At 39.2% G+C, this 27,722-nt stretch overlaps 2 protein-coding genes across 2 annotated transcripts; both read left to right on the plus strand.

Moving 5' to 3' along the window:
• Positions 1–499: 499 nt before the first annotated feature.
• Oosp2 (oocyte secreted protein 2) lies at positions 500–12,151 on the plus strand. The gene is made up of 4 exons (XM_032895372.1): positions 500–575; positions 2,677–2,858; positions 4,565–4,668; positions 11,880–12,151. The coding sequence occupies exons 1-4, from the start codon at positions 500–502 to the stop codon at positions 12,022–12,024; spliced, it is 507 nt and encodes a 168-aa protein (XP_032751263.1). The 3' UTR covers positions 12,025–12,151.
• A 5,846-nt stretch (positions 12,152–17,997) lies between these two features.
• On the plus strand, positions 17,998–27,722 carry Ms4a3 (membrane spanning 4-domains A3). Its single transcript, XM_032895373.1, has 6 exons — positions 17,998–18,084; positions 18,869–19,006; positions 21,780–21,836; positions 24,588–24,746; positions 25,968–26,069; positions 27,624–27,722. Exons 1-6 carry the CDS (start codon positions 17,998–18,000, stop codon positions 27,720–27,722), a joined length of 642 nt encoding a protein of 213 aa, XP_032751264.1.

Raw genomic sequence — 27,722 nt, forward strand, 5'->3', positions numbered from 1 at the left:
TTGCTGTCAATATTGTAATTGGGGGCATTTAGGTGATTTTAACAGTTCATTGCAAATAGTTATCAATGGAAACATTTAAAAATACTTTTAATTATTTTTGTGAAATTCACAAATTATACAGCATACTTTTATAAGATTTACTCCTAGCCCTTCCCCCTGAATTTTCTCAGCTCTACCCCTTTTTCAATCCCCACCCCCAACTTTCTGTCTTCTTTTTGTGATACTCTATTGTATCTAATTTGTGCTGCACAGTGGTGGGACCATCCACTAGAGCATGATCCACCTATCAGGTATGCCTCTTTGAGATTTGTGGTGTAAATAATGGTGAGAACCTGAGTTTGAAGTAGTCAGCACATCAATGAGGGCCCCTCAACTCCACAGGCTACCTAAACAAGAAAAATGAAGGCAGCTGAGCATGGGTTGCCATACAGAATCACTTAAATCAGCCTTGACTTTTCCCATTTGTTTCTGAGTGGTGCTGAGCTGGAAGTCTGCCCAAATGGGGGTCTCTGTGGTTTTCAAGGTCCTGGTTCACCTTGCTGTCTTGGTTTGGACTTGTGCTTGGGACATTGATGGTAAATAGCATTTGGAAATCCTTCCTAGACAGGGTAGTGTGTAACAGTTGATTGCCCTCCATGCAGGCTCTTTTGGAGGATGCTTCCTTGAAAACACTAGTGTGTGGTGATTGCTTTGCACTCAGGTCCTTTCCTCCCGACAGAGCTGTCACATTGCTATAAATTTTCTGGAAGACGAGTAATACTTTCAGGCAAAGCAGACTTGTGAATCTACGCTTTTCCTCTTTCTGCCTAATGTCTAAGTTCTTAGACATGCTCTTTTCCTACGGTTTTGTCTTTTCTATATAATGTATATCATTTACAGAAGTATTTCATGACTCTGCATCCCAGTCTGCCTTTTCAAACCTATTACCACTTTTCTGTACTCGACAGTATTGAAATTAGTTGCGCTGTGTCGATGAAACTGATCTTCCTGCTTCCGTATTTCTTCTCGATGATAATATTGCTTTCTGTCCTTTTAAAAGTACTGCCCTAACTGGCTGTGATGAAACAAGTCTATCTAATTCTAGTACTTGGGAAGGTGAAGCTGCTGAATCAGGTGTTCAAAAGTCACCTTTGGCTACATAGCAATTTCAAGGCTAGCCTTGGCTACAGAAACACACACACAAAAGTACTGCTCTGCCAGTCACCCGTATCAGATCATGATGGTTCTAGGAAGCCATGAAGACCAAGGTAAAGCAAGTCTGTCATGTTTAAAGATTCACTTTGATATCTTTCCCCCATTTCACCTAGAATCAAGATACTTCCTAGTTTTAAGATCTGACTAAACACGAACTTTACCAAGGCAGAATTCTTGCATTATTATTATTTACAAAGTTGACTTGTCTATCGCCTTTTATTGGAAATGGAGTTTCTTTTAGAAGTGAGATGTAGGTCTCTTTTTCACCTGACTTGGAAACCTTGTAGGAGTGAGGACCATATGTAGTTTCTGGTATCCTTGCACTTTACAATGCAGTCTTTAGGCCATGCAGCACTTAATGGCTGAAAAGGGAAGCACATGCAGAGAGGAAATGGTAACTAGCAGATTCCAGCTTTCTGGGACAGAATGAGTAAGCTATCTGTGACCTGGTCCTAGTTACTGTTTGGGGACAGGAAGAATTGCTTAAGTTGATGTGTACAACAGTTATATGTGGTCCTCAGTCCTTTTTTTGATGTTGGAGGGACCACCATAAAGCATCCAGCTGACTGACGTGGTGATGGGAGGTGGGAGCAAAGCTGTGTAGCATAGACTTTCAGTCTGCCTAGGTCCACTTACTTTTCAATCCCAATTTTAACCCAATTTAATCTTAAATCTACAATTTTTCTTTTAAGGAAGTTCTTCCCAAGTCTCCTATTTAGGGCACATTAGAATAAAATTTTAAACACACAAAGACATAGATGTAGAACACCTGCCTTCCCAAAAGTTCCCCCAAACTCACCTTGTCTTCTTAATGATGGCTTGTCTCTAAAGATCAAGAACTCACAGGCCGCACTGATTGTGGAGACTGCTGCAGCCGCACACTCATTGACCACATATATTTCCCATTTAGGGAAAATTCATTATGTAAAGTTTGTCCCAATGCAGCCATTAAAACTTAGGTTAGTGGTTGGCTTCCTGAAGGTCTCAGTGTATGGGCTGAGACAGAAGTGTATACGTCTCAGTGTGTAAGCTTTACCTGAAGGTGGGTTTTCCAGCCCTGGGAAGCTGGGAGGAGGTTGAGTTTTCTCTCTTCAGACTTCTTTCTCTCCTGTTTGAGGCTGTTTCGAGTTCTTCGTGACCCTATTTTCTCTTCATCCCTTCACAAAGGTCGTGAGGATAAAGCATTCCCTTTCACACACTCTTGAATAAAGCACCTTTTGTGGGATCTCAGTTCTTCAGTAGGAAAAAAAAACATAGGTGATTTTATTTTGTCATCCTTGATGTTGCTGTATTTCACCTGTGATATATCAGACATCTATCTATGTACATGAGAAGTAATTAAGCAGATGCATTTAAAAATAATGGTAACCTCAAAGTCCTTCATAGGCTCTTTTTAAAGCTATGTTTACTCTTGACAGAAAATTAGCTCTTTTGTGAAACTAATACACACTCAATTTTTTTTTCATGTATATCTTTCTGCAGTGGATGTAAATTGCTCTCAGGACTGGATGATGGTCATCGTTAGCGCGACTTCCAGTAACAGAGACAATCCATATGTTTTTGCTGATGAATTAGTTCTGGGAAAGGGCTGCCCTGCAACTCAAGTGCACACATATCAGTATGACTTTATATACCCTGTTTTTCACTGTGGCATCAGGTCAAAGGTGAGAACTTTGAAGTGCTGTCTGTAAAAGCAATAAGTTTCTTGCCATGCTTATTGACTTACTGTCAACCTTATGGTCCTTCAACTGAGCCATTTACATGCTTCTACTGAGAATAACCAATGACTACAGCATATTAGAGTCCCATATGTATTCCTCCCCAGTTATTGGGTCAATTTAAGGCCCAGAAACTTGTAGCACAGATCTGCAGACTCATGATGCAGGCAATAATTTTAAATAATTTAAAATAATTTAATTTTAAATAATTTAATTAGTCTATTTCACAGAAGCTTGGCAAGAAGGTTTTAAGCAAAATTTTATTTTTGTTTATCTGTATTTGCGCATGAATATGTGCACATGTCCATGAAGGCCAAAAGAGGACATCGGATCTCCTCCATTGGACAGTTGTAGGCCAAATAATGTGGGTGCTTGGAACCCAAATTGGGTTCTCTGCAAGAGCCTCAAGCACTTTTATTCACATATCCATCTTCCTAGCCCCTTCACAAACAATTTTAAATTTTATTCAATGCTTCTCATGTTCTAGGTCACCAGTCCTGGTAATGCATATGATATTCAATGTTCATTTCAACAGTCAATTCAGTTCAGTCTTCTGAAATTTACCCATGCTCCATTAGGATGTGTGCCTACAGGAGAATGGATTTTCATTAGAATTAAATATCTGTTAACTATTCAGCTAGGGTTAGGTTGATTTAAAAAATGTGATTTCATTTAGGGACATTGTTTTCCTGTAGATTTTTAAAGTTTATATTTATACTACAGTAATATTTTTGAGCCATTCACTGATTGTCTTATTACTTACGATAAGGCACTGCATTTGGAAAATTAGTTACCCAGAGTTTCAGATGGGGGTTTACACAATTGACCCAGGTGTGATTAATGGGCTGGTGAGGTTTTACAAATTAGACTGATTTCCCTCCAGAACCTGTGCTTTAAACCATTTTTTTTTGTTATTTGGCTCTAAATTGTTACTAAAAAACTGTTGAGGGCTAAAGAAATGGTTCTGTGGGTAAGAGTATTTTCTCTGCAAACATCAGAACCTGAGTTTGAAAGCCCATGAAACATGTGAAAAGGGAGGTGTGGCTATAGAGGCCTGTAATCCTAGCACTGGGGAGCAGAGATGGGTGGATCCTGAGGGCTTGCTGGCCAGCAAGCCTAGCCCAACTCATGAGCTTCTGGTTTAGTGAAAAACCCTGCCACGAAGCAATAAGTTGGAGCACGATAGAGGAAAACATCTCCATTATGCTCTGGCTCTGCACGTGCACATCTACATGCATCTAGTACATGCAGGCCACAACACACACATGCATATGTGTAGAACATGCATGCATGGGTGCATGTGCATACGCATGCGCACACACATACAGGGAAATGCAACAGAGAAATACAAAGAGAACAATGAAGAGACAGAGAGACAAACCACTCAGAAATAACTCCTGAATGCTTTTCATTAATACTCTATTACAAAGACTGTTAAATGACAGTTTGCTTCCGTGTCTTAGACACTCCTGTCTAAAAGTACATTTAGTTCACTCTTATGGTGCTCCTTTTCTGTTCTGTTGTTAAGTGGCTGGAAATTCACCTGCACCTGAGAATGACAGAAGCCACTTTTGAAATATTGATGATTTTTGTTTCATATTCACGTCTTCTGTTGCTAGAATACCTTCCTCCTAAACCATGTGATCTCCTAGGTTATCTCAGAAGAAACCATCTGTTTTGAAACTGAGATGTACTTTCGTCCAAGGCATCATTGTTCCAAACTTCAGATAGTCCCTTTGCTGTGTTGTGCATCTCGGTAAGTCCTGTGGATCTCTCTCCTTTGAGCTTCTCCCACAGAAAAAGAGACTTTAGAGACTATATCCTGACTTGCCCATGAGAATAATTCAAACAAACCCTAAGTTACTATTATAAAATGCTTCAGTAGATACCTTATTATTTTCTTCCTTCCTTCCTTCCTTCCTTCCTTCCTTCCTTCCTTCCTTCCTTCCTTCCTGTTCTTTCTTCCTCCCCTCCTCCTTCCTCCTCCTCCTTCCTTCCTTCCTTCCTTCCTTCCTTCCTTCCTTCCTTCCTTCCTTCCTTCCTTCCTTCCTTCCTTCTTCCTTTTCCTCCAGATTTTGTTCCCCTCCTGGTCCACCCTCCCACTGTTCCACATCCCATACCTATACTTCTTCCCACCCCAACCCCCCAAGTCTCAACCAGGATGTTCCTACCCCAACCACTGCACCAGACCTCTATATTCCCTGGGGCCTCCAGTCTTTTGAGGGTAAGAGACATCTTCTCTGATTGAACCCAGACCTGGCAGTCCTCTGCTGTATATGTTTAGGGCCTCATATCAGCTGGCGTATGATGCCTGGTTGGTGATCCAGCGTCTGAGAGATCTCAGGGATCCAGGTTAATTGAGAATGCTGGTCCTCCTACAGGGCTGCCCTCTTCCTCCTCAGCTTCCTCCAGCTTTTCCCTAATTCAACTAGAGGGGTCAGAAGCTTCTATTCATTGGATGGGTGTTCATATCTGCATCTGACTCTTTCAGCTGCTTTTCAGGTCTTTTGGAAGTCAGTCATGATAGGTCCCTTCTTGTGCATGCCCCATATCCTCAGTAATGGTGTCAGGACTTGGGGCTGGATCCCTCTTTGGGGCTGTCACTGGACTATCTTTTCCTCAGTCTGGTCTCCATTTCTATCCCTGCAGTTCTGTCAGACAGGAACAATTATGGGTCAGAGTTTTGGTTGTGGGATAGCAATCCCATCCCTTACTTGATGCCCTGTCTTTCTGCTGAAGGTGGGCTCTACAAGTTCCCTCTCCCCACTGTGGAGCATTTCATCTAGGGTCCCTCTATTTGAGTCCTGGGAGTCTCTCACCTACCAGGTCCTGGTACATTCTGGAGGGTCCTCCCAAACTTCTACCTCTAGAGGTTGCCTGTTTCCATTTTTTCTGCTGGCCCTCAGGGCTTCAATCCTTTCCAACCCAATATCAGACCATGTTCCCCTCTCCCCCTTCCTTACCCCCCTTCCCTCCCATACAACTCCCTCCCTCCCCCATTGTGGTTGCTTTCTTCTCCCTCCCAAGTGGGACTGAGGTGTCCTCACTTGGGCCCTTCAGCTTGTTGACATTTTTGAGTTCTGTGGACTGTATTTTGGGTATTTTGTACTTTTTATGTTTTGGCTAATATCCATTTATTAGTGAGTACATACCATGCATGTCCTTTTGGGTCTGAGTTACCTCACTCAGGATGATATTTTCTAGTTCCACCCATTTGCCTGCAAAACTCAGGATGTCCTCATTCTTTTTTTTTTTTTTTTTCCGGGGCTGGGGACTGAACCCAGGACCTTGCGCTTCCTAGGTAAGCGCTCTACCACTGAGCCAAATCCCCAACCCCAGGATATCCTCATTCTTAATAGCTGAGTAATATTTCATTGTGTATATGAACCACATTTCTGTATCCATTCTTCTGTTGTGGGACATCTGGGTTGTTTCCAGCTTCAGGCTATCACAAACAAGGCCGTTATGAATGTAATGGCATGGTGGGGCACTTTTGGGTATATGCCCAAGAGAGGTATAGCTGGGTATTCAGATAGATCTATTTCCAATTTTCTGAGGAATCTTCAGATTGAGTTCCAGAGTGGCCATGCCTGTTTGCAATCCCACCAGCAATGGAGGACTGTTCCTCTTTCCATATCCTTGCCAACATGTATTGTCACCTGAGGTTTTGATCTTAGCTAGTTCTATACCCCATTTTTGATTGGTTTTTTTTTTTGGTGGTTAGCTTCTTGAGTTCTTTATGTGTTTTAGATCTTAGCCCACTATTGGATGTAGGATTAGTGAAGATTTTTCCCCAATCTGTAGGTTGCCAATTTGTCCTATTGACTATATCCTTTGCCTTACAGAAGCTTTCCAGTTTCATAAGGTCCCATTTACCAACTCTTGATCTTAGAGTGTGAGTCATTAGAGTTCTGTTTAGGAAATTTCCCCCCTGTGCCATTCCTACATACAGACAGCCAGTTAGATCAGTACCATTTATTGAAGATGCTTTATTTTTTCCATTGAACATTTTTTACTTCTTTGTCAAAAATAATTGTGTGTAGGTATGTGGTTTTATTTCTGGGTTCTCAGTTCTATTCCATTGATCAACTTGTCTGTCTCTGTACCAATACTATGTAGTTTTTGTCACTATTGCTCAGAAGTAGAGCTTGAGGTCAGGGATGGTGATTCCTCCAGCTGTTCTTTTATTGTTAAGAATTGTTTTCACTATTCTGTTTTTTTGCCTTTCCAGATAAATTTGAAAATTGCTTTTCCATGTCTTTGAGGAATTGTGTTGGAATTTTGATAGGGATTACATTGAATCTGGAGATTACCTTTGGTAGCATGACCATTTTTACTATGAGCATGGAAGATCTCTCCATTTTCTGAGATCTTTGATTTCTTTCTTGGGAGACTTGAAGTTACCATCATACAGATCTTTTACTTATTTGGTTAGAGTTACCAAATAAGTAAAAGTTACCAAGATATTTTAGATTATTTATGGCTATTTTGAAGGGAGTTGTTTCCCGAATTTCTTTCTCAGCTTGTTATCATTTGTATAAAGGAAGGCTACTGATTTATTTGAGTTAATTTTATATCCAGCCACTTTGCTGAAGTTGTTTATCAGCTGGAGTTCTCTGGTAGAATTTTTGGGGTTACTTATGTATACTATCATATCATCTGCAAGTAGTGATACCTTTATTTCTTCTTTGCCAATTTATATTTCCTTGATCTCATTTTGTTGTCTTACTGTTTTAGCTAGCACTTCAAGTACTATATTGAATAGGTATGGGGAGAGTGGGCATCCTTGTCTTATCCCAGCTTTTAGTGGGATTGCTTCAAGTATCTCTCCATTTAATTTAATATTGGCTGTTGGTTTGCAGTAAATTGCTTTTATTGTGTTTAGGTATGGGCCTTGAATTCCTGATCTCTCCAATACTTTTAACATGAAGGGGTATTGTATCTTGTCAAATTCGTCTTCTGAATCTAAGGAGATGATTTTTTCTTTGAGTTTTTTTATATGGTGGATTATGTTAATGGATTTTCATATATTGAACCAACCTTGCATTCCTGGTATGATGCCTACTTGATCATAGTGAAAGATGGTTTTGATGTGTTCTTGGATTCATAAATAAAATCAAGAATTTTATTGAGTATTTTTGCCCTGATACTCATAAGCAAGATTGGTCTGAAGATCTCTATTTTGGTTGGGTCCTTGTGTGGTTTAGGTATCAGAGTAATTGTGGCTTCATAGAATGAATTAGGCAATGATCCTTCTGTTTCTATTTTATGCAATAGTTTGAGGAATATTGGTATCAGGTCTTCTTTCAAGGTCTGGTACAATTCTGAACTAAATCCACCTGGCCCTTGATATTTTTTGGTTGGGAGGTTTTTAATGACTTCTGTCTCCCTGAGGGGCGTATAGTGTCCTATTTAGATAATTTACCTGCTCTTGATTTAACTTTGGTATGTGGTACCTGTCTTGAAAACCATCCATTTCATCTAGATTTTCCAGTTTTGTTGAGTATAGGCTTTTGTAGTTGGATCTGGTGAGCTTTTGAATTTCATCCATTTCTGTTGTTATGTCTCTCTTTTGGATACTGCCTCTGGGCCCTTTAGCTCTTTGGCTAGGGGTTTATCTAGTTTGTTGATTCAAAGAACTAGCTTTTGGTTGTTGATTCTTTGTATTGTTCTCTTTGTTTCTATTTAGTTGATTTCAGCCCTGAGTTTGACTATTTCCTACCTTCTACTTCTCTTGGGTAGTTTACTTCTTTTGTTTTAGAGCTCTCGTGTATGCTGTTAAGTTGCTAGTATAAGATCTCTCCAGTTTCGTTACCAAGGCACTTAGTGCTATGAATTTTCCTCTTAGTACGGCTTTCATTGTGTTCCATAAATTTGGGTATGATGTGTCAATATTTTTATTTAATTCCAGGAAGTCTTTAATTTCTTTCTTCATTTCTTTCCTGACCGAATTATCATTGAGTAGAGAGTTGTTCAGTTTCTACATGTATGTGGACTTTCTGTTGTTTTTGCTGTTATTGAAGACCAGCCTTACGCTATGGTGGTCTGATAGGGTGCATGGGATTATTTCAATCTTCTTTTATCAGTTGAGGTTTGTTTTGTGACCAATTATATGGTTGATTTTGGGGAAGGCACCATGAGGTTCTGAGAAGGTGTTTTTTTTTTTTCAGCTTTCTCTCTCTCTCTCTCTCTCTCTCTCTGAAATGTTCTCTATGTTCTCTAGATATCTGATAACCTCTATTAGTTTCACTGTGTCTCTGTTTAGTTTCTGTTTCAATGACCTATCTATTAGTAAGATTGGGGTGTTGAAGTCTCTCACTATTATTGTGTGGGGTTCAGTGTGTGTTTTGAACTTTAGTAATGTTTCTTTTATGAATGTGGGTGCCCTTTCATTTGGGCACCCACATTCATGTTCAGGATTGAGACTTTCTGTGGATTTGCCCTTTGATGATTATGAAGTGTCCTTCCTCATCCCTCTTGATAACTTTTGGTTGACTGGATATTAGGATATTAGGAATATTGGATATTAGGATGGCAACTCCAGCTTGTTTCTTAGGACCATTTGCTTGGAAGATGTTTTTCCATCCTTTTACTCTGAGATAGTATCTGTCTTTGTTATTGATCTGTGTTTCTTGCGTGCAGCAAAATGCTGGATCTTGTTTGCATATTAAGTCTGTTAGCTTATGTCTTTTTATAGGTGTGCTGGGTTCATTAATATTCAGGGATATTAAAGACAGATGACTGTTGGTTCCCATTATATTTGTTTTTATAGGTGGCTGTATGTGCTTGTGGTTCTCTCCTTCGAATTTGTTCAGAGATGATTAATATCTCGTTTTTTCTTTGGTGTATGTACCTTCCTTGTGTTGGAGTTTTCCTTCTAGGATTGTCTGCAAGGATGGAATGGTATGGAGATATGATTTGAATTTGGTTTTGTCCTGGAATATTTTGTTTTCTCCATCTATGTTGATCGATAGTTTTGCTGGGTATAGTAGCCTGGGCTGGCATTTGTGTTCTCTTAGTGTTTGTATGATCTCTGACCAGGCTCTTCTGGCTTTCATAGCCTGTATTGAGAAGTCTGGGGTCATTCTGATAGTTCTACCTTTGTATGTTACTTGGCCATTTTCCCTTGAAACTTTTAATATTCTTTCTTTGTTTTGTGCATTTTGTGTTTTGATTATTATGTAATGAGGAGATCTTCTTTTCTGGTCCCATTTGTTTGGTTTCTTTTACAGTTTAAAAAGTTAAATATATAACTTAATTTTAGAATCAAAACATTACCAAGTTGAAAGGATCTAACATACAATCTAGTGGTCATAGATTATTTTACAGCTTTATAGTTTACAGCTACAAATGAAGTTAATAAAATATTCCATCACCTTTGATAAATAGAAGAATTAGGCATCGAGACACACCCATACATATTAATTTGGGAATCTGAAATTTAGTTTGTTTTATATTCACTTATTTAATTATTTTGTGTATATTTGTGGGTGCATATGTCACAGTGTTTCTATGGAGGTCAGTGGACAATTTGTGGGAATTGTTACTGTGCTTCCAATCTGTGGAGTTTGGGAATTGAACTTGGCTCATAAGATTATTTGGCATGAGAGTTTACCTGCTGAGCCACTGGTCTGTGGCATCACTGTTTTGCTGTTATCTCATTTATAGAACACTTCTCCTAATAAACTTTATTTTTTAATGTTATGAGACTACATGCCTAAAATGTGAGTGGAAAACAAATCTGCCATTTTAATATGAACTAGTAGAGAATGAAGAAAGGTTTGTTCACCTGTATGATTAAATGCACTTGTTTGCAATTTTATGATACTACTATTGGATCCAGAAAATGCCCCATAGGAACCTTGAGATGAAATGCAATAGCATCCTGATGCACGACTTGCCATGTGGAAATGTTTACACCAAATGTTAAAAACCCATTTATAACCTTGTCTAATATACAAACATGCTTGATATTAAAAAAGAATGTAGAGCTCAGAGCAAATCTGTAACTTGTTTTAATGTGGCAAATCATATGTCTGTTTTGTTTCACTGTGGTAGAATCCACATAACATAAAGTTTACCAGCATTACCACTGGTACAGAACATATTATTTACCTTCATAGTATTTATGACCTTCCATACAAGTATTTTTCTGAGATAAACTATGTTGAGGAATTTAGTGACATCCTGGGCGTACCAGAACCCCAAATTAAAGCCAAACTTGATTAAGTCATATATACACACATGCATATACATACATAAATATATCATCTTTTTCATATACCATTAAATGCTGGTTGTAATGTAGAGTTCTGACCCATTGTCTCATGGCTAGTGCTTCTTCAGAGGCTTCCATATTAACAGAGATGAATGGTCATTCCTCTGTGAACAATAATTACTCTCTTGTTCTTGGCAAACCTAACTTAGAAAAAGTGATGATAATGGACTGGAGAGAAGACTTAATGATTAAGAGTATTAATGCTTTTGCAGATGTCCTAGGTTTAATTCCTAGCACCCACATGATGGTTTACAGTCATCAATCTCTCCTGTTCCAGAGGTCTGAAGTCTTCTTCTGACTTCTTCAGGCACCAAGGCCTGATAACATTGTATGCATACATATCTGCAGGCAAGACCTTCTTACATATAAAATAAATCTAAAATTAAAAAAATAATAACTAGTCAGACAAACAGACATAAACAGAGCTTTGGTGCATAGACTTTAAGTTTGTACACAAACTTATATCCATTCATTCACCTTCAGAAATCCAACCGAGTTACTGACCAGAAACTTACTATGTAGACATGGTCTTGAACTTCTAGTGATTCTGTTGTCTCTGCCTTCAAAGTTATCAAGTTGATGTGATGGTGTTTAATATAGATAAGAATAATTTGGCTCTAAGTTTTAACTTGTAAAACTGTGGCACCAAGAACTCCAATCTTGATTCTCTCTGTTCCTCTTTTCTTTAGGAAGTCAGTGTGGTTTCTGCCAGTGTCTACTGAGGAGAACTTAAAACTACCCGAGAGTCACTTTATGACTGACTTTGAAGCTACGCCAGAAGAGTTGGGGTTGTTAAATGTTCACCAAGCTGCTTCCTCCCTGAAGAGGGGATAGAGACAGTGAATTTCATGAATTTCATCATGAATTTCACTGTAAGACAAACCTTTTTTTCAATAAGAAAAACAATACCTGCATAAATTTCTCATCAGATATCTCATTCCTATACACCAAATAAACAAAGACTCTGCTCATGAAGCTGTATTCTTTGATTACTTTACTCATGTGTATGGCTTGTTAGTTAAATGTTACCTATTAGGTAACGTATATTATTCATTTAAATTTTGTCTTATCTTTTGTACCTAGATTCAAGAATATGTTCTTAATGGCAAATTTGAACATTTAACGTTTATTTTTAAATTGTGATTGTGGTGGTGGTGCGTGTGTGTGCACATACTCACCATGATGCTTGTATAGAGGGCAGAGGACAACCCGTGGGAGTTGATTCTTCAACTATGTGAGTCCCAGGGATGGAACTCAGGTTGTCAGGACAGGTGGTAGGCACCATTAACTGCTTATCTATCTACTAGCCCACATATTTTCTTCTAAATTTTCATGTTCTAACTGTTTTCAATAAGAATAATGAACAGGGATAGGTGTATTAATGCATCAGAATAGAAACTTTGGGCTTAGTTTAAATTTTAACTACTAACAAGCTAACTCCTAGGAAAGTTAAATACTCTCTTCTTTGCAGATAACTTTAATATGTTTAGTGTTCTAATTCAAATAAGCTACATTCTAAAACTAATTTAAGGTGACAGCATACTCAGATGATTAATCTATGAGAAAATTCAATTCATGGTTTGAATTTAAGCAAATAATCCCACCACTGAAGTTTGATGTCAGATGTCTCTCTCCTTCGGTAATGTTTCATCTGCATTTGTAATAACTGGCCAAGTTAACAGCCATGGACTCATCCTGTGGATCAGTCCACTGGAAGATATTTTTTGTTGTTGCTAAGTACTTTTGTCTTTTTCCCTCTCAACAGAGAGCCTGCACTTAGAGCACAAACAATCAAAGGTAGTTTGTGAAACTTTGAGACAAAATGTATCTTCCTTCAAGTATGTTTCTTGAGTAGTTTCTCTTGGCAGTGGAAAAGCTGACTAGTAGAAGAGGCACACCAATTTTCTCCTTTCAAGTTCTTAGAGAATAAGATGAACAGTTCTGGGTCAGCCAGGCTTCAGGAAGATGATTCTAAAACATGTTATCCCAGTGCTTGATCTCACAGGCCAGTTGGTCAGACTCAGTAGGGAAGCGATGTTTCTTAAATGTACATGGTGATTTAAGGATGAGCTGGGAACAAATCCAGTTGCCTTCTTCATTTTACCAATAATTTAAGCTTCTCTCTCATGGCTGTAGTTTTTCTATTAAATAACTACTGGTTTAAAGCATACAGAGGTGCCTAATTTTAACCTTTAAAATGTCACTTCCTGTGACTGAAGAGCTTTGCACACCTTCTGTCTTTGAACTTGTTTCCAATGCTTGCTGAAATGAGTGCTCACATTTTCAGTTTACAAACAATACAGCTGAAACCTCAAGTTCCCTTTATGACTTTTCAACTCTAAATGAAAAAAAAAAAAAAAAACCACTTAGCTTTTCCCCACTTTCTTGTGCTTTATCCTTTGTCCTCTGACTCCTGTTCTTGTTGCTTTTTCTTTTGTGATATTCCACCTGCAATGGCTTTTGTTGAAAGAGTATGCGGGTGGTGGTGGCCGTGGCAGCGGTGGTGGTGTCATGGGAGTGAGTAGAGGTGGCGATGTGTTCTGTTCTGTCTTTTGCCACTATCCTTTCACCGATTCCTTGTAACTTCTGTTAGGTCTATCTTTCACCTGTCCCTGCACTTGGCTCTGTGCTCTGGAGTCAGCCTTGACCACAGGGCTGCTGCTGAGCTCCTGCTTGCCTAATCTCCACCATCTCTTACCCTCAAACCGTCCTTCGGTTGTGGTATCATGCTCTCTTCCTCTTCTATGTTTCTATCCAGGATCTGGCTTTTACCATTACTAGGTCCTCACTATTCATCCTTTTACTCTTCCATGGATTGTTCAGGTTTTCTTGATATCACTCAGGATATCCTCAGGCACATGGACATGACAGGCATTTTTCATGAGATTGTAGCCAGAAGGAGCAAGGGGCTGGAAACTAGAGTCAAGTTCATCCCTAGTACATAGCTGCAAAGAAGTCGGCAAGATTTCATGCCTGGGCTAGTTGTGTACTTCTTTTGGTAGAGTGCTTGTTCACTGTTCCCAGAACTCAGATTTCCATCCCCAGCACTCAAAACAAATATGAAGATGCATGCCTGTAGTTTGAGAACCTGCTGAAGGAGCAGGCTCAAAAGCTCAAGGTTGTTCTTAATTCTACAGTGAGACTGAAGCTAGCTTGAGCTCTGTGAGTCCCTGAGTCACAGTAAGAGGTTATGTTTGCATCCTAGGACTTTATAGAATGTAGGATTCAAGAGGTTTCCAACTGCTGTATGATCATTTTGACAACAGTAAGATTCAAGAGGAGAAGAGCTTAAGGTAGAATTTGCAATGGAAAAAATAAACTAAAAGGCAAAGAGTTGAAATATTTCCAGAATGGCCAGGAGAAGAATGCAAAGTCACATGTGTAGCTAATTGAGATTAGCATAGGCAGAGGGATCATGGACAATGGAGAGAAGCCCACAAAGGATTTTGGAGCTTTTCAAATCTGCTCTTTAAAGCCTAGAGCTTTTGAAAATCAGAATGCTTTGGGGAGATGGATGCAGGACGGACTCCAGGTGCTCCCTGACAAAGCTCTTAGTATTCTGCTCCTAATATTCCAGAATAGCACTTCCCAGTTGCTTTAGCCATGGCTCAAGTAAGCCTAGGTGTCAGCCTGTCCCAGAGAAGGTGTGAGATGTGAACCTTGGTGTTGGTCACGTGTCACCAATTATTTAGACATGTAAAATAAGGCTGTTTCATAGATTTTTAGACTATTACAGACACTTTAGATGCCTAGGTGGGAAATTGTGGGAATAAAGTCCTCACAGAGACCATATGTGGGGTTAAGCCATTTCCACCATACAAAACTATCTGAGTTCTAGTCTTGGAGGGCTTCAGACACAGGGTCTCAACCTGAGCTGAGGCCTCAGATGATCCCTGAAAGCCACTGGGGTACAGCGGGTCAAGGTAAGGGACTGGAGGACTGCCATTCATCTTGGAACTCCCAGAACACGGGACATGGGCTTAGGTTATCACCATTACCAGCAGTGAGGTATAGCCAAAAGTTGGTTCCATTTAGAGGATGAAGTTTGCCCTCTCTACCCTCTCTTTTAGTTTTTTTTTAAATTTCTCTGACTGAAAGCCACACTAAAGAAACTTAGAAAAGTTTTATATCTGTTCACAATTTGAAGGTAGCACAGCAAAGGAGGGGTGGTGACAAAGGCTGCTCTGGCTGTGACGGCAGGAGTGTGACAAGGCTGGTCAGACCCCCTGTAGTCAAGAAACAGACATGAGTGCTCATGCAGCTCATGCTCCCCTTCTCATCCAGTTCACAGCCTCAGCCATGAGATTTCAAGTCCCATATTCAGGATTCATCTTCCAATTAAACTTCTATGGAAGCTCCCTCACAGAAGTAGCCAGAGTCATATTCATTTCCCAGGCGATCGTAAATGACTAATTTTGAGTGTCAACCCTCTGCTTTCTCTCATGTATCCTCCCTTGCTCCTACTATGCTATGGCATGGCACGAAGGTCCTCAGCAGTCCCAGTGTTCTGGCCCAGGACTTCTCAGATTCTACGACCACGAGGAAAATAAACTCTTATTCTTTATAACTTACCCTGTCAGTGGTATTCTCTTATACCATCAGACAACAGGGTAATAGAGCTGGTGAAAAATGAGGGAATCTGATTATCTTCTCTAGGTCAGTTTTGTCATCACATTAATTTAGTAGCAATAGGTTATCCTGCAGATGGAAGAAATGGATTCAGCCTGAAGCAAATTGAGCAGCAAACAGCAGTTGATGTAATAGTAAACACAATATATTTAAGTTACCATTGTCTTAATTTATGACAAATGAACTAACCTTGCTTGGCCTGAGGGGATTAAACATTTATCATGTCTATAAAAACAATTTTAGCAACATCACTGATACATTATGTAAACTCAGTCCTTCAGTGGCCACAGTATGTTGGACCTCCTTCCAACACTATTCATTCTGCCTGGCTTCACCTTTCATTACATAGCTAGACCTGTTCTTCCCCTATTCCACACTACCTTCCACTGACTTAGCCACATGTTCTTCTTTTATTTCTTGCTCCAATCGTGTGTGGAGCAACATCTTAGAGCCAGAAATCGATGGCTCCAGATACCAGCTTCCTTCTTTATGGGTATACTTGAGGAAGTGGATGGACCATTAGTGCCCTCAAATATGGGTTTTATTAGCACACCTTTCAGGCAGCCAGCAGAAACACTTCCACTGGTTCTGCTGAGGCATTGCACAAGGGAGAGATCCGTTAAGTCTAAGGAAGAGGAGACTGCTGGTTTTGGGGGATAGACTCTGGTGATCATTACTGACTGTCTCCTCTTCTGTAATGAGATGGACTTGCAGGGGAAGGACTCTGTCAATTTCTGAAGTATTTAAGGTAAATCCTATTAGCCCTGTCTCCATTGGAATTGTCTTTTCTTTTTTGTCTGCTAAAGGTGCCTCCCTATGACCTTCTTGGGATAAAAGTCTTTGATTTCTCAGTAGAGGTTTGGAATTTTTAGCTGTGTGGACAAATGCCTTTAGAATGCAGATATCACCCTGGTTCCATCGTTTTTGGCATAATATATTTGGAAAATGTAGACATAGATAGGCAGATGACAGGCAGGCACAAGCATACATGGACATACGCACACACACACACACACACACACACACACACACACACACACACACCACATTTTGATATATTAAGAGGCTGCCTCTGAGTTTGGTGGCCATGTCTAGCTGTGAGAGGTGGTCTGGACATAACTGAATGATGACATGTTTGGTGAGACAGATCATGCATGGGCTCAGAAGAAGAGTGTAGTGATAGCTAGAGGTAGATTTTGATCCTTAGCTTCTCAGATCCCTGCCTGGTGGGCTTGGGAATATTATTTAATACTCTGTTTCTTAGATTCCTCGTTTGTAAAATGGAAAGTGTCATAATGACAATACCCATTCCAATGAATGTTTTGAGAATTGAATTGATTGACATGAATAAAACATCCAGAAGAAGTCTTCTGTACAGTTAGAGCTGGGAGGCAAATTACTTGGTGGATCGTAGAGAGCCTATAATTTCTTGGTTTCTTTTAAAAGCCAAATTAATGGTATTTTATAGAACAGCACTATATTTTATTTTATTTGCTTTACCTAAAGGCTGAATATCATCCTTGATGCTTTTCTAAAAAGGTCAACAATGTGTCAGACTTATTTCCCTGCTCCCCAAAGCCATTGTGTGGTATTTCCAGCATGAAGACCCAGTGCCTGCTAGTGTATTTTCTGTTATTACTCTTAAACAGGGCTATTTCTGACGTATGTATTAGCTCTGCATGAACCGTGAGACAGTGAGACCCCAGAGCAAATATGATGAGTGAAGAGTGAGAGGCAAGCACCTTTAAAATTGAGGCTTCTCTCAGGCCTGTGAAACATGTGCTGAAGGGACCCCCAGAGCACAAAGAACAGGTTCACCAACCAGACTAGGCCAGGACTAAAAGGGTTTCTTGAAAGCTTGACTCACAGGCCATATCCAGGACAAATTGTAGTGGGGAGAGAGGGTTTGCTTTGTGAAGGGAAAGGTTCTAGGGTAGAAAGGCACGGAAAAAGGTGGGACTCCTGGAACTCAGGCCCTCTTCAGGGGAGCAATCCTGATGCATGGACAAGGTGAACTCTTCTGTTACACTAAAAAATACTGTTGGAAAGTGGTTGAAGGAGGCATCAAGCCTGTGGGTTCTTTCCCATGACAGCCACAAACAGCCCCAAATGGCCTCCCAGGAATTTCATAGTACAGGACTGGGGATCTCAGCAGGTGCTACCTCACCAGGCAGACACATGAAGCCAGAGGAGACCCATGATTCTGTTTACCGGCCCTTGGATGAGATGCACCATGTTCAAAGAGGAGTACTGCAAGCCCTTGGGGTAAGTTGCCTTTGTTACAAAGTTGGCTTATAAGAGAGGAAGGAAAAGATTATATGGACACCCTCCTGTGTGCCCAGAAGAGAAATTTCTGAGTTATTTATCAAGTCATTGAAGACGAGATAGGATCATGGAGATCCGAGGAGTAGAAGTGCAGAATCAGTCTCTCACAGGGTAGAATATCCATCCTAGCATACCTCAGAGAATTTCTTCTAAGGCTCTTCACTGTTTCTTGGTGCATTCTGACCACTGGTATCAGGAGCTTGAGTTCTGTGAAGTTCTCCTCCCTTCCCCTCTCCTTCCCTTCTCCCCTTTCCCTCCTATTCCCTTCCCTTACCCTTGCTTTCCTTTACCTCCTCTCTTCTCCCTTTCTTCTTTCCTCTTTCTTTCCTACGGTTCTGTCGATAAGAACCAGGTCCTTGTGGATGCCAGAAAAACACTATTATTCAGTTAAAACTCCAACCCTTTGTGCATTTTTTATACCGAGTCTTGCTAAATAACACAGGTTGACTTTGAACTCATTCTGTAGCTCAGATAGATGTTTCTGCCTCATCACCAGTGATGGCCATAATCTATATTTTAATTAAAAATATTTTAAAATAAAAATTTAACAGCTATATGACTTTGTTATATTTTAGTCCTAAACAAAATCTTCTCAAAACAAGATCTTAGCTTTAGCTAAGATTTAGGCATAGCATTTAAATCATTTAAAGCCACGGTAAGTCCTTTCTGAGGAAAATAAAAAATAGCATTATAGCTTTTTCTTTTTTTTTCTTCTTCCTTACAGGCCATCCAGATCTTGAATGGAATACTGATTCTAGCTCTGGGTATTTTTTTGGTTTGTTTAAAACAGTTGTCCCACCACTTCATCAATTTCTTCTTCTTCACCTTCTACACAGGCTACCCACTCTGGGGTGCTGTGTTTGTGAGTATTTATTCCCTTGGCCATAGACCATCTCTTACCCAGCACTGCTAGTGTGCTCAGTATGAAAGTGTTCTTTGAAGATTACCAACTGTGGTTTTGACTTATAATTTCTGACAAAAGTGGGCAAAAGCCTCTTTCTTTCACTACAACTTCTGATTTTACTTTTCGTTATGGCCAAATAAAGTTGTGTGTATGAACTACATTTTATTTATCCATTTATTTGTTGATGGGCAGAATGAAAATGACCAGTTCCATCTCCTGGGTATTGTGAATAGTGCAACAATAAATATGGGTTTATAAGTAAGTATCTCAGTGGTAGAATGTACACACACGCACACACTCACACACACATACACACACACACACACACACACACACACACACACACACACACACACACTCACACACACACACACACACACACACACACACACACACACACACACACACACACACACACACACACACACACACACACACACACACACACACACACACACACACACACACACACACACACACACACACACACACACACACACACACCACACACACACACACACACACACACACACACACACACACATACATACACTCACACACACACACATACATACACACACACACACACACACACACACACACACACACACACACATACACACACACACACACACACACACACACACACACTTGGGGGGTGGGGACAAATACAAAGGGGAGAAAGGGAGAGAGACAGAGAGGCAGGCAGGCGGGCAGACAGACAGACATATGCACATACATGAAGAATCCTATAGCGTCAAAGCTTTCTAGAGTCAGAAAGATAAAGACTGTATGCTTTTTCTCTTTCACAGTTCCTAGATTTTAATTTTTACGTATGCACCTAAGTATGTGTGGGGTGGGTGTAAGTTGTGAGACTAGAATAGAGACCAGGAGAGGAGAAAAGAGATCTGAAGGAAGGGAAGAGGGACAGAAGACAGCAGCAGCAGAAGTGTCTTGTGAAAGAAGATCACGGTCAGCATTGGTCCTCAGTCTGAGAAAAGACCATGCATTTTCAGTTCATGGTGTAAGGCGCTCATTCACAATGGTACTTTGAACTTGATATTCCTGAAATTCTGAGACAGTTAAGAAAAAATTTTGATGGAAGAGTTAAGCTCTGAAGTTGAGCTCTGAAGTTAAGTCCTGAGTTGTTTTGCATAATAAATCTGACAGTTCAAGTGAAGACTTGGTGGTCTGCATTTTAGAAAAGACAGAAATGAAGAATTTCAGGCATTGCACAAGAATTGGGTTTTACCTTCTCAGAAAGTGAAATTAGTTTGTTTTAAAATGGAAGGGGAGCCAGAAAGATGGCTCAGCAGTTAAAAGCACTGGCTGTTTCCCCGAAAACTCAGCTTCAATTTTCAGCACCCTCAAGGAGGCTCACAACTATCTGTACTTCTAGTTCTAGATCCAACACTCTCTGCTGACCTCTATGGGAACTGTGCATATGTATAGAGACACATGCAGGCCACACACATAAATTTAAAGGGGGAAGGAATTAGGGATCAGGATTTGCTTTATCTTCACCACAAGATTTGAGAATTGATTCCAATTCTTGAAGCTGTTCTCTGGCCCTAATACAATTTCAGGGCAAGTTCCAGGTGTATGACCTTTCTGTACTCCAAGTCTGCCTTTGCCTATAGCCATCAATTCCTGGAACCATGAACACGCCTTCTGTGTACCCACTGTAGAGTCCTTGCTTCATCTCTTATAATCCTATCAAGGATGTGGTTTAAAAGATTAGACATGAACTTTTGCCCTCAGTTTCCTTACTGGGATGTCAGAAATGGATCATCTTTTGGGATCTCTGAAATCAAATGAGAAGCATATATTATCATTAATTTGGATGTTTTCTGCCTACTGCACTTTATACTTAGTTTCCCCATTTCAATAGAACACAACTGTTAGTAGATGATGCTAACATGAGGATATGCTGTTAGGTGGGAAAAGAAGCTGAGGTGAAGAAAGCCTCAGTAATTTACCCAGGATCCTCCACTGGCTATGAGTTGGAGCTACTATTGAACACAAAGGTGCTCATTCACAAAATACAGAGGTGGGAAGACCTGTGAAAATCTCTGGTGTCTGAGACAGAACTCAAAGTCTCTTCCTACATGTTTACCCAGAATTCAGTAGTTAAGTTTTGCTTAGCAACCCTTTATTCTCCAATATTTGGTAAGTTGGTTAAAGGGTTGTAAAATCTTAACAATGGAAAATTTTGGAAGATCATAAAATATATAGAAAACCCAATTTATCAAAATCAGAGTCATGGGAATGTAGTGCATGAATATAATGATTTTAAAACTAGAGAATACATTTAGATTTAGAAATGCTTTTTTTTTTTTAAGAATCTCGAAAAGGCCTAGGAAAAAAAAAAACAAAACCAAAAAAACTAGATAAATCTGAAATATGGGCAGCGCTATGTGAATTTTAAAATATATCATTTATAGCAGCATAAATCTAAGCACAATTATAGCATTTTATTATTTATAATCATACATTAAGCCATTAAAAGCTAGATTTAAACAAAAATAAAATTATGATGAATTTCTTTATAATATGAACTATTTAAAATTTTAGTCATAAAAAGTAATGCATAATGCAAAGTATACTTTTGTGTGAACTGAACAAAAACAATTTGTGTACCTTCTACTGATAGCGGCTGTCAGGGGACTGCCATGGAGAAAGAGGTCAAAAGTAAAAGTCCCTTTATTCGTCCTGCTTATATTTTAAACAGTTCATCACCTCAGGATCTTTGAGTGTTGCAGCAGGGAGAAGCCCCACAAGAACGCTGGTAAGTGCTGCTTCTTCCTCTTTTTCTCTGTGACCAGATGAGGAGAAATAAATGACCCACCAGCAGTAGGAAAGCAGAGGGTGGCTCTGGCTGAGGAACCAAGTCTCTTTTAATGCACAACATTTTCGTGTGCTGTCAGGTTTAACAAATTCTTTTTAGTGAAAGGTCTTTCACTACTATCTTCAAATTTGAAAGCAAAAATTTCTCTCCTTTTGATTATTCATTCCACAACAGGTAACTCTCTGTTCTATGTTCTCTGAGTCATTTAGCTCCTTAGTCCCATTCTGCTCAGCACCCTCTACCCCCATGGCTTTTTTTCATCACAGTATTCCATCTTTTTTTCTTTCATCCCCACTCCCTGACGATGGGCTTGCTCTCTGTTCTGAGAAATTGCAGCCATGGAGAGACTTTCAGACACACACACTAAGACACTATAATGTCTGCTGTGTATGCTTGACCTGCTCCGGTGTATGTTTACCTCAGTTTTTACCATGGAGGAGCTCACTGAGTCCTTTAAAGCTGATCCTCCTACTTGGGTGTTCTAGCCCATGCCCCTTTCTACTATATAAAATTCATCACTCTAATACATTATCTCTACTGGGTACTTTAAATTTAAATCAGCATATAAGAACATTTCTGACTATCTATACATCTATCTAAATTTATATCATCTTGGTATTTTTTTTTTCATGATAGCTATGCATAGTTTATTTTTTCTGTTTGTGACAAAACTCCATTTTAAAGGAGTTATCTATACTCTGTCTCCAATTCTTCTCTCTTCAGTTATAGTTAAATGATCCCACCTTCCTAACTCTTCTGTGTCTTCCTGGCCTCTGAAAGAATGTCGAAGGTGTCCAGTTCTCAGTTTTTGCTCCCCTTCTGCCTTCACTTATAAGCAGTGTTCAGCCCAACTCCTCTTCTGGTAATTTTTCTCTTGGGCTCCAGAACATCTTGACTAGCTTATGTTCGTCTTGTCCTTTGAAATCTCCTTTACAGTCTCCCATTGAGGTTCACTCTGTCGCCATTTATTGTAATGCTAAATACTGGCCCTCAAGATCTGGTTGCCTCGAGTAGGAGGGAATCAGTGATGCTATGTAACCTTGATCCTTAATTTAAAACTATTGGTTGAATAAAGATGCCTACAGCCTATAGTTGGACAGAAGAGAGGTAGGTGGGGCTTGGGATCTGAGGCGAGAACCAGGAGGGAGAAAGAAGGTGAAGAGAGGAGGAAATGTCATGGGTAAGACATGAACTGGCCGTGAGGGCTGGCCAGTCACTAACAGCGGCCCAGGCAGAACATGGCAAGTCATATATCTTGGGGTTATTGGCAGGGAAGTAGAAATAATAGCACAGGGGTTGATATCTGCTCAGCTCTAGTGCTTTAAAGGCTTATTATTGATATAAAAGTTTTGTGTCTTTTATTTGTGAACTGAATGATCAAAGGCAGGGTAGAAACCTCCAATTGAGATTAAATATTTACTACAACAGTCTCTGTTTCTTTTTCCAGACTGTTTAGGGCTGGGTTCCCATTCATTGGCATCTACTGTGCTCAATCTATATTTACTTTGATGATTTTAGCAATTTTCATTGCTTCAGATGACACCGCTATGATCACATTCCTGATTCCTGATATATGCACTTCTGACAAGATTTTTGTTCTGCCAAGACTTTTCTCCTGAGCATTGGGTTGTTCCCATCAATTTTGCTTCTACTTAGAAGGTCCCAAACACAACTTCATTATGGAAACTTAATCCTTCTAGATTCTTAGACCAATAACATGAGCTATTCCTCTCCCAACCTCTTCTTTCACATCCTGAAGCCAGTATCTCAGCAAATTGCATGGGCTCCATCTTACAAGTTCCGGTTGTGTTTGCTTTTTCTCATCTTTCCTCCAATGGCATTCCATGGAGTCTTCTAACTGGGCTCTTTTCTTCTATTGGTGGATCTCATTTTCCTGATCTTAATAAAGACAAAGTGACCCAGTGTGGCTTATTGATCTGTCATTTCTTTGCTCAAAATCTTCCATGAATTTTGTATTTTTTTCAGAATTAGAAAAAAAAAAGAAATAGACTTTTTATGAATTACATGGCTTTACATAATGTATATCTCTGTTAATTCTGACTTAGTCTCCTAAGCTTATCCACACTGGCTCCCTTGCTTCCTGGGAACATGTGACCTCACAGACTTTGGCCTATCTTCTTTACCCAGACTTCCTTTGGACTATCTAGGGAAATCTTCTATACTCATATGTATTACTATGCAATGTCACAAACCTCTACTACTTTCTTTAGATTTCCATTTTGTTATGCCATTCTACTAGCCTCAATACCTAGTTACTTAAGAATATGGCATAATTTATACACTGGTGTGTTTATAGCTTTCCTTGTTATTTTTGTTTGTAAATTGAGATACGGATTCAAACACTATAGGCTAGCTTTGAGTGGTAATCTCTGCCATCACCCACACAGTGCTGGAATTACAGTAACCTGAGTGACACCTAGCTTTTGCAGCACTAATGACTTATACTGGGGCCCCATGCATGCTAAGCAAGCATTCTACAACTTGAGCTGTGTATGCTAACCCCTTGTCTTTACTGCTAGACTGTATATCCTTTGTACAGTGGGAGAATCTTAGTTCACAGGAGATTGCTCTGCATCTAAATTACTGTTGGGTACTTAAATATATACTTCAGTTGCCAAGGGGTTAAAGGATGTTCTGCATATATTAATGGACATTTTGGCTTTGTTTTAGATGCAAAACAGTTTTGGGATGAACATTGCCAGCACAATGATCGCATTTGTTGGGACTGCTTTCCTTTCTGTACATTTGGCACTCAATACCCTGGCTTTCAGAGCTTGCCGGTCCTCACAGTCACCTGATATTTGCATTTTCCTGGGTTCCTCATCAAATGTATGTTTTAAAACTGTTAATAACGTATTTCAAATCATTCAAAATATACAGGAAAATAGTATGTTGTATACCATGTTAACGTGAATGTTGGCTTTGCTCTTTACTAGTTTTGTAATGAAGGACACATTAGATTTAATTATTTAATGTTTAATGTTCTTATCTTTGAAGATAATATGGTATATAAATATATATCTAAATATCTATGATATCATATTAAAGATAATAATGAGTAGCACCTACATAATAGATTGCTATAAAATTCAATGTGATAATATTTGATAAGTAATGGAAACAGTGTTTAGTCATCATGTTGTATTATTATCACTGCTATTTATTATACTCTCCAGAGATAGATAATGCATTAATTTATGTCACATAAGTTTGTTTTATGAAACAAACTTCAGGAACATACCACTTAATCTGCAAGCTAGAATATTTGTGTATGTTAGGTATACTCTATCAACTTTAACTACCACCATACATATATTTGGCCTAGGTTTTGTATGACTATGTGAGTGTGTTGCCTATATCCCCAGCATTATGTATGTATGAATGTATATATGTTATGTATGTATGTATGTATGTGCACTATGTGTGTTTTTGGTGACTGAGGAAGGCAGAAGGAGGTACTTGATCTCCTGGACCTGGAGTTACAGATGGTTTTGACAAACCATATTGGTGGTTGGAACTGAACCTGGGTCCTGTGTAAGACCAACAGGTGCTCTTAATTGCTGAGCCATCTCTCTAACCCATCTTTCATTAATTTTTTAATCACCTAAATTTGTATTTGTCTATGTCTATTTTTATGGATTAAGTGGTATTTTCCCTGTATAGGAATTTGATCATGTATTTCTTCTAGGTGCTCAGCAATAATAGAAGGGTAATTTTCTGCAGTAATGTGTTGAGTTTCTCCCAGCACTGCATTTTGGTCTATAGGCCTAATGTAAATCTCCTGAAATCCTGTTAATGAAATCATAATTTTTGCCCATTTTACTAGACTGTGTATTCTTTTCTGTAATTTATTACATTGATAAGTGTTACTGAGTGTTAGAATTTTTCTTCTGTGATTTCATCTGCCCTTGACCAGTTCATATAGATCAATCTTCAGTCTAATCTGTGTTTCACTCTGTTACATTTTGAGGGTCTTTCAGTCTGGTTTCCTGTTGACAAGCTTTCCTTCTGAATGTTTGCACTGATTTGATCTGAGGCATCATTCCCTAGGGCCTGGTGTCCTTAATGCTGATTTTCACCCTGCTGGAGCTGGCCCTGACCATTTCTCTCTCAGCCATGTGGTGCCTAGGAAATGTTTGTGGTTTAAGAGAGGTGAGTTTGTGTCGCTGTCTGAAAATTCCACAACAGTTGAAGTTATTTCCAACTTTTAGAATAAGAAACCTTTATATGGTTATGATTTGTGGGGCTCTCAGAATTATTTATTATAATCAATGTATGAGATGAAGTAAGGCTGGGAATGATTCAGATTTGAAAATGCAAGCCATATGTTAGAATACACGTTAATGCAATTAAATTTAATGCAAATTCATGTTACTTTTTACTTTTGAGAGGTGTGTCTCAGGATGACCACATATTCTTGCTAGATATTTAGATCTTGTAATTAAGTTTTTAAATTTTTTTCCACTTGCAATTCCTTTTTGGCCAAGGAAACTTTATGCAGCCCTAGCAGGACTCCTAAGAGCAGGAATGGATGTGTCTCTGACTCTTTTGCCTGCTCTTTGGACCCCTTTCCTTCTAGTCTTGTTGCATCCTGTTAGGCTGTATTTGGTTGATATCCACAGGAGATCTTTTATGAAGGGGAAATGGAGGAACAGGGGACCTGGGGGGAGAAGGGAAGTGGGAACATGAACTAGGAAGAGTGGAGGAAGCGGAAATTGCAGTTGGGATGTATTATATGAGGGAAGAATAACTAAAAGATAGTTTATTTTTATAACATTTATGGATAGTAAATCATAAAGAAATTTATTTAAAGCAATTAGTTGGTATATAATTTTACAATGTATTAAAGACCAAAGCAAATTTGCACATTAACAAAATGAACGTTTGTATTTATTTTTCCACAATAATGACATCTTGGCTAAATATTAGATGTTACAGGATGGGAGATCATTTTCATGTTTCTGAAAGTTGATAGATATTCTGATTTTATTATTGTCAAGGCTGAGTCTAGTGCTTTGCATTAAAATGTAACACAAAACAACAGAAATATGTTTATAGCCATTTTGAAAAACGCTGAAAATTTTGTCCTAACCCCAAGTCAAAACTCATTCAACAATGTTTTACAAATTCAAGTCAGCAATCCAAACAGCAATATCAAAAATCAAAAATAAAACAACCCAAAGATATAATTTATTACTTATATGCTAAGGCTAAGGAAGGATAGTAGTAAATATTACAGTATTTGTCTTCTGTTATTATATTACTATACTTTTATGAGAGACATTGTTGCCATTCAGAACAAACAATATTATCTAATCTGAGCAGCATTCACTGGTGTTCTGTGTTGTGGCAGCAGCATGCTGTGTGTTCAGGACCAAGTCTTCAGTGAAGATATATAATTCAATAGGAACAAGCAGAAACAACTTAGATAGGTTATACATTTGATTTTCCTGACTACTACCCCAATCTCCATATTCAGTTCTGCAACCACCTATTTAGTGGCAACCCACAGAAACGAAAATAAAAATGTTCTGATTGTCTCCTTGTCCATTATTATAACCATTATTCAGTGTTTATCAGAGTAAGCACCAATGAAGGAATCTTTGTGGACCTGTGATAGTGATCGTGGGGGTAATGAGAAAGGACGGAGCGGAGAGGGAAGATGATGATCCTTTTCTTGAGAACTGATGTCTCGTTTTCTAGGAGATTAGTTCTTCACCTCCTAATTCTGTGGAGTCAGGATTACCCCCTGAAGAAAGCGATTCTGAGAACCTGATCACCCAGCCTCAAACCATCGAAGAGTGA

Source organism: Rattus rattus, chromosome 2, assembly GCF_011064425.1.
Source record: "Rattus rattus isolate New Zealand chromosome 2, Rrattus_CSIRO_v1, whole genome shotgun sequence".
Taxonomy (NCBI): Eukaryota; Metazoa; Chordata; class Mammalia; order Rodentia; family Muridae; genus Rattus; species Rattus rattus.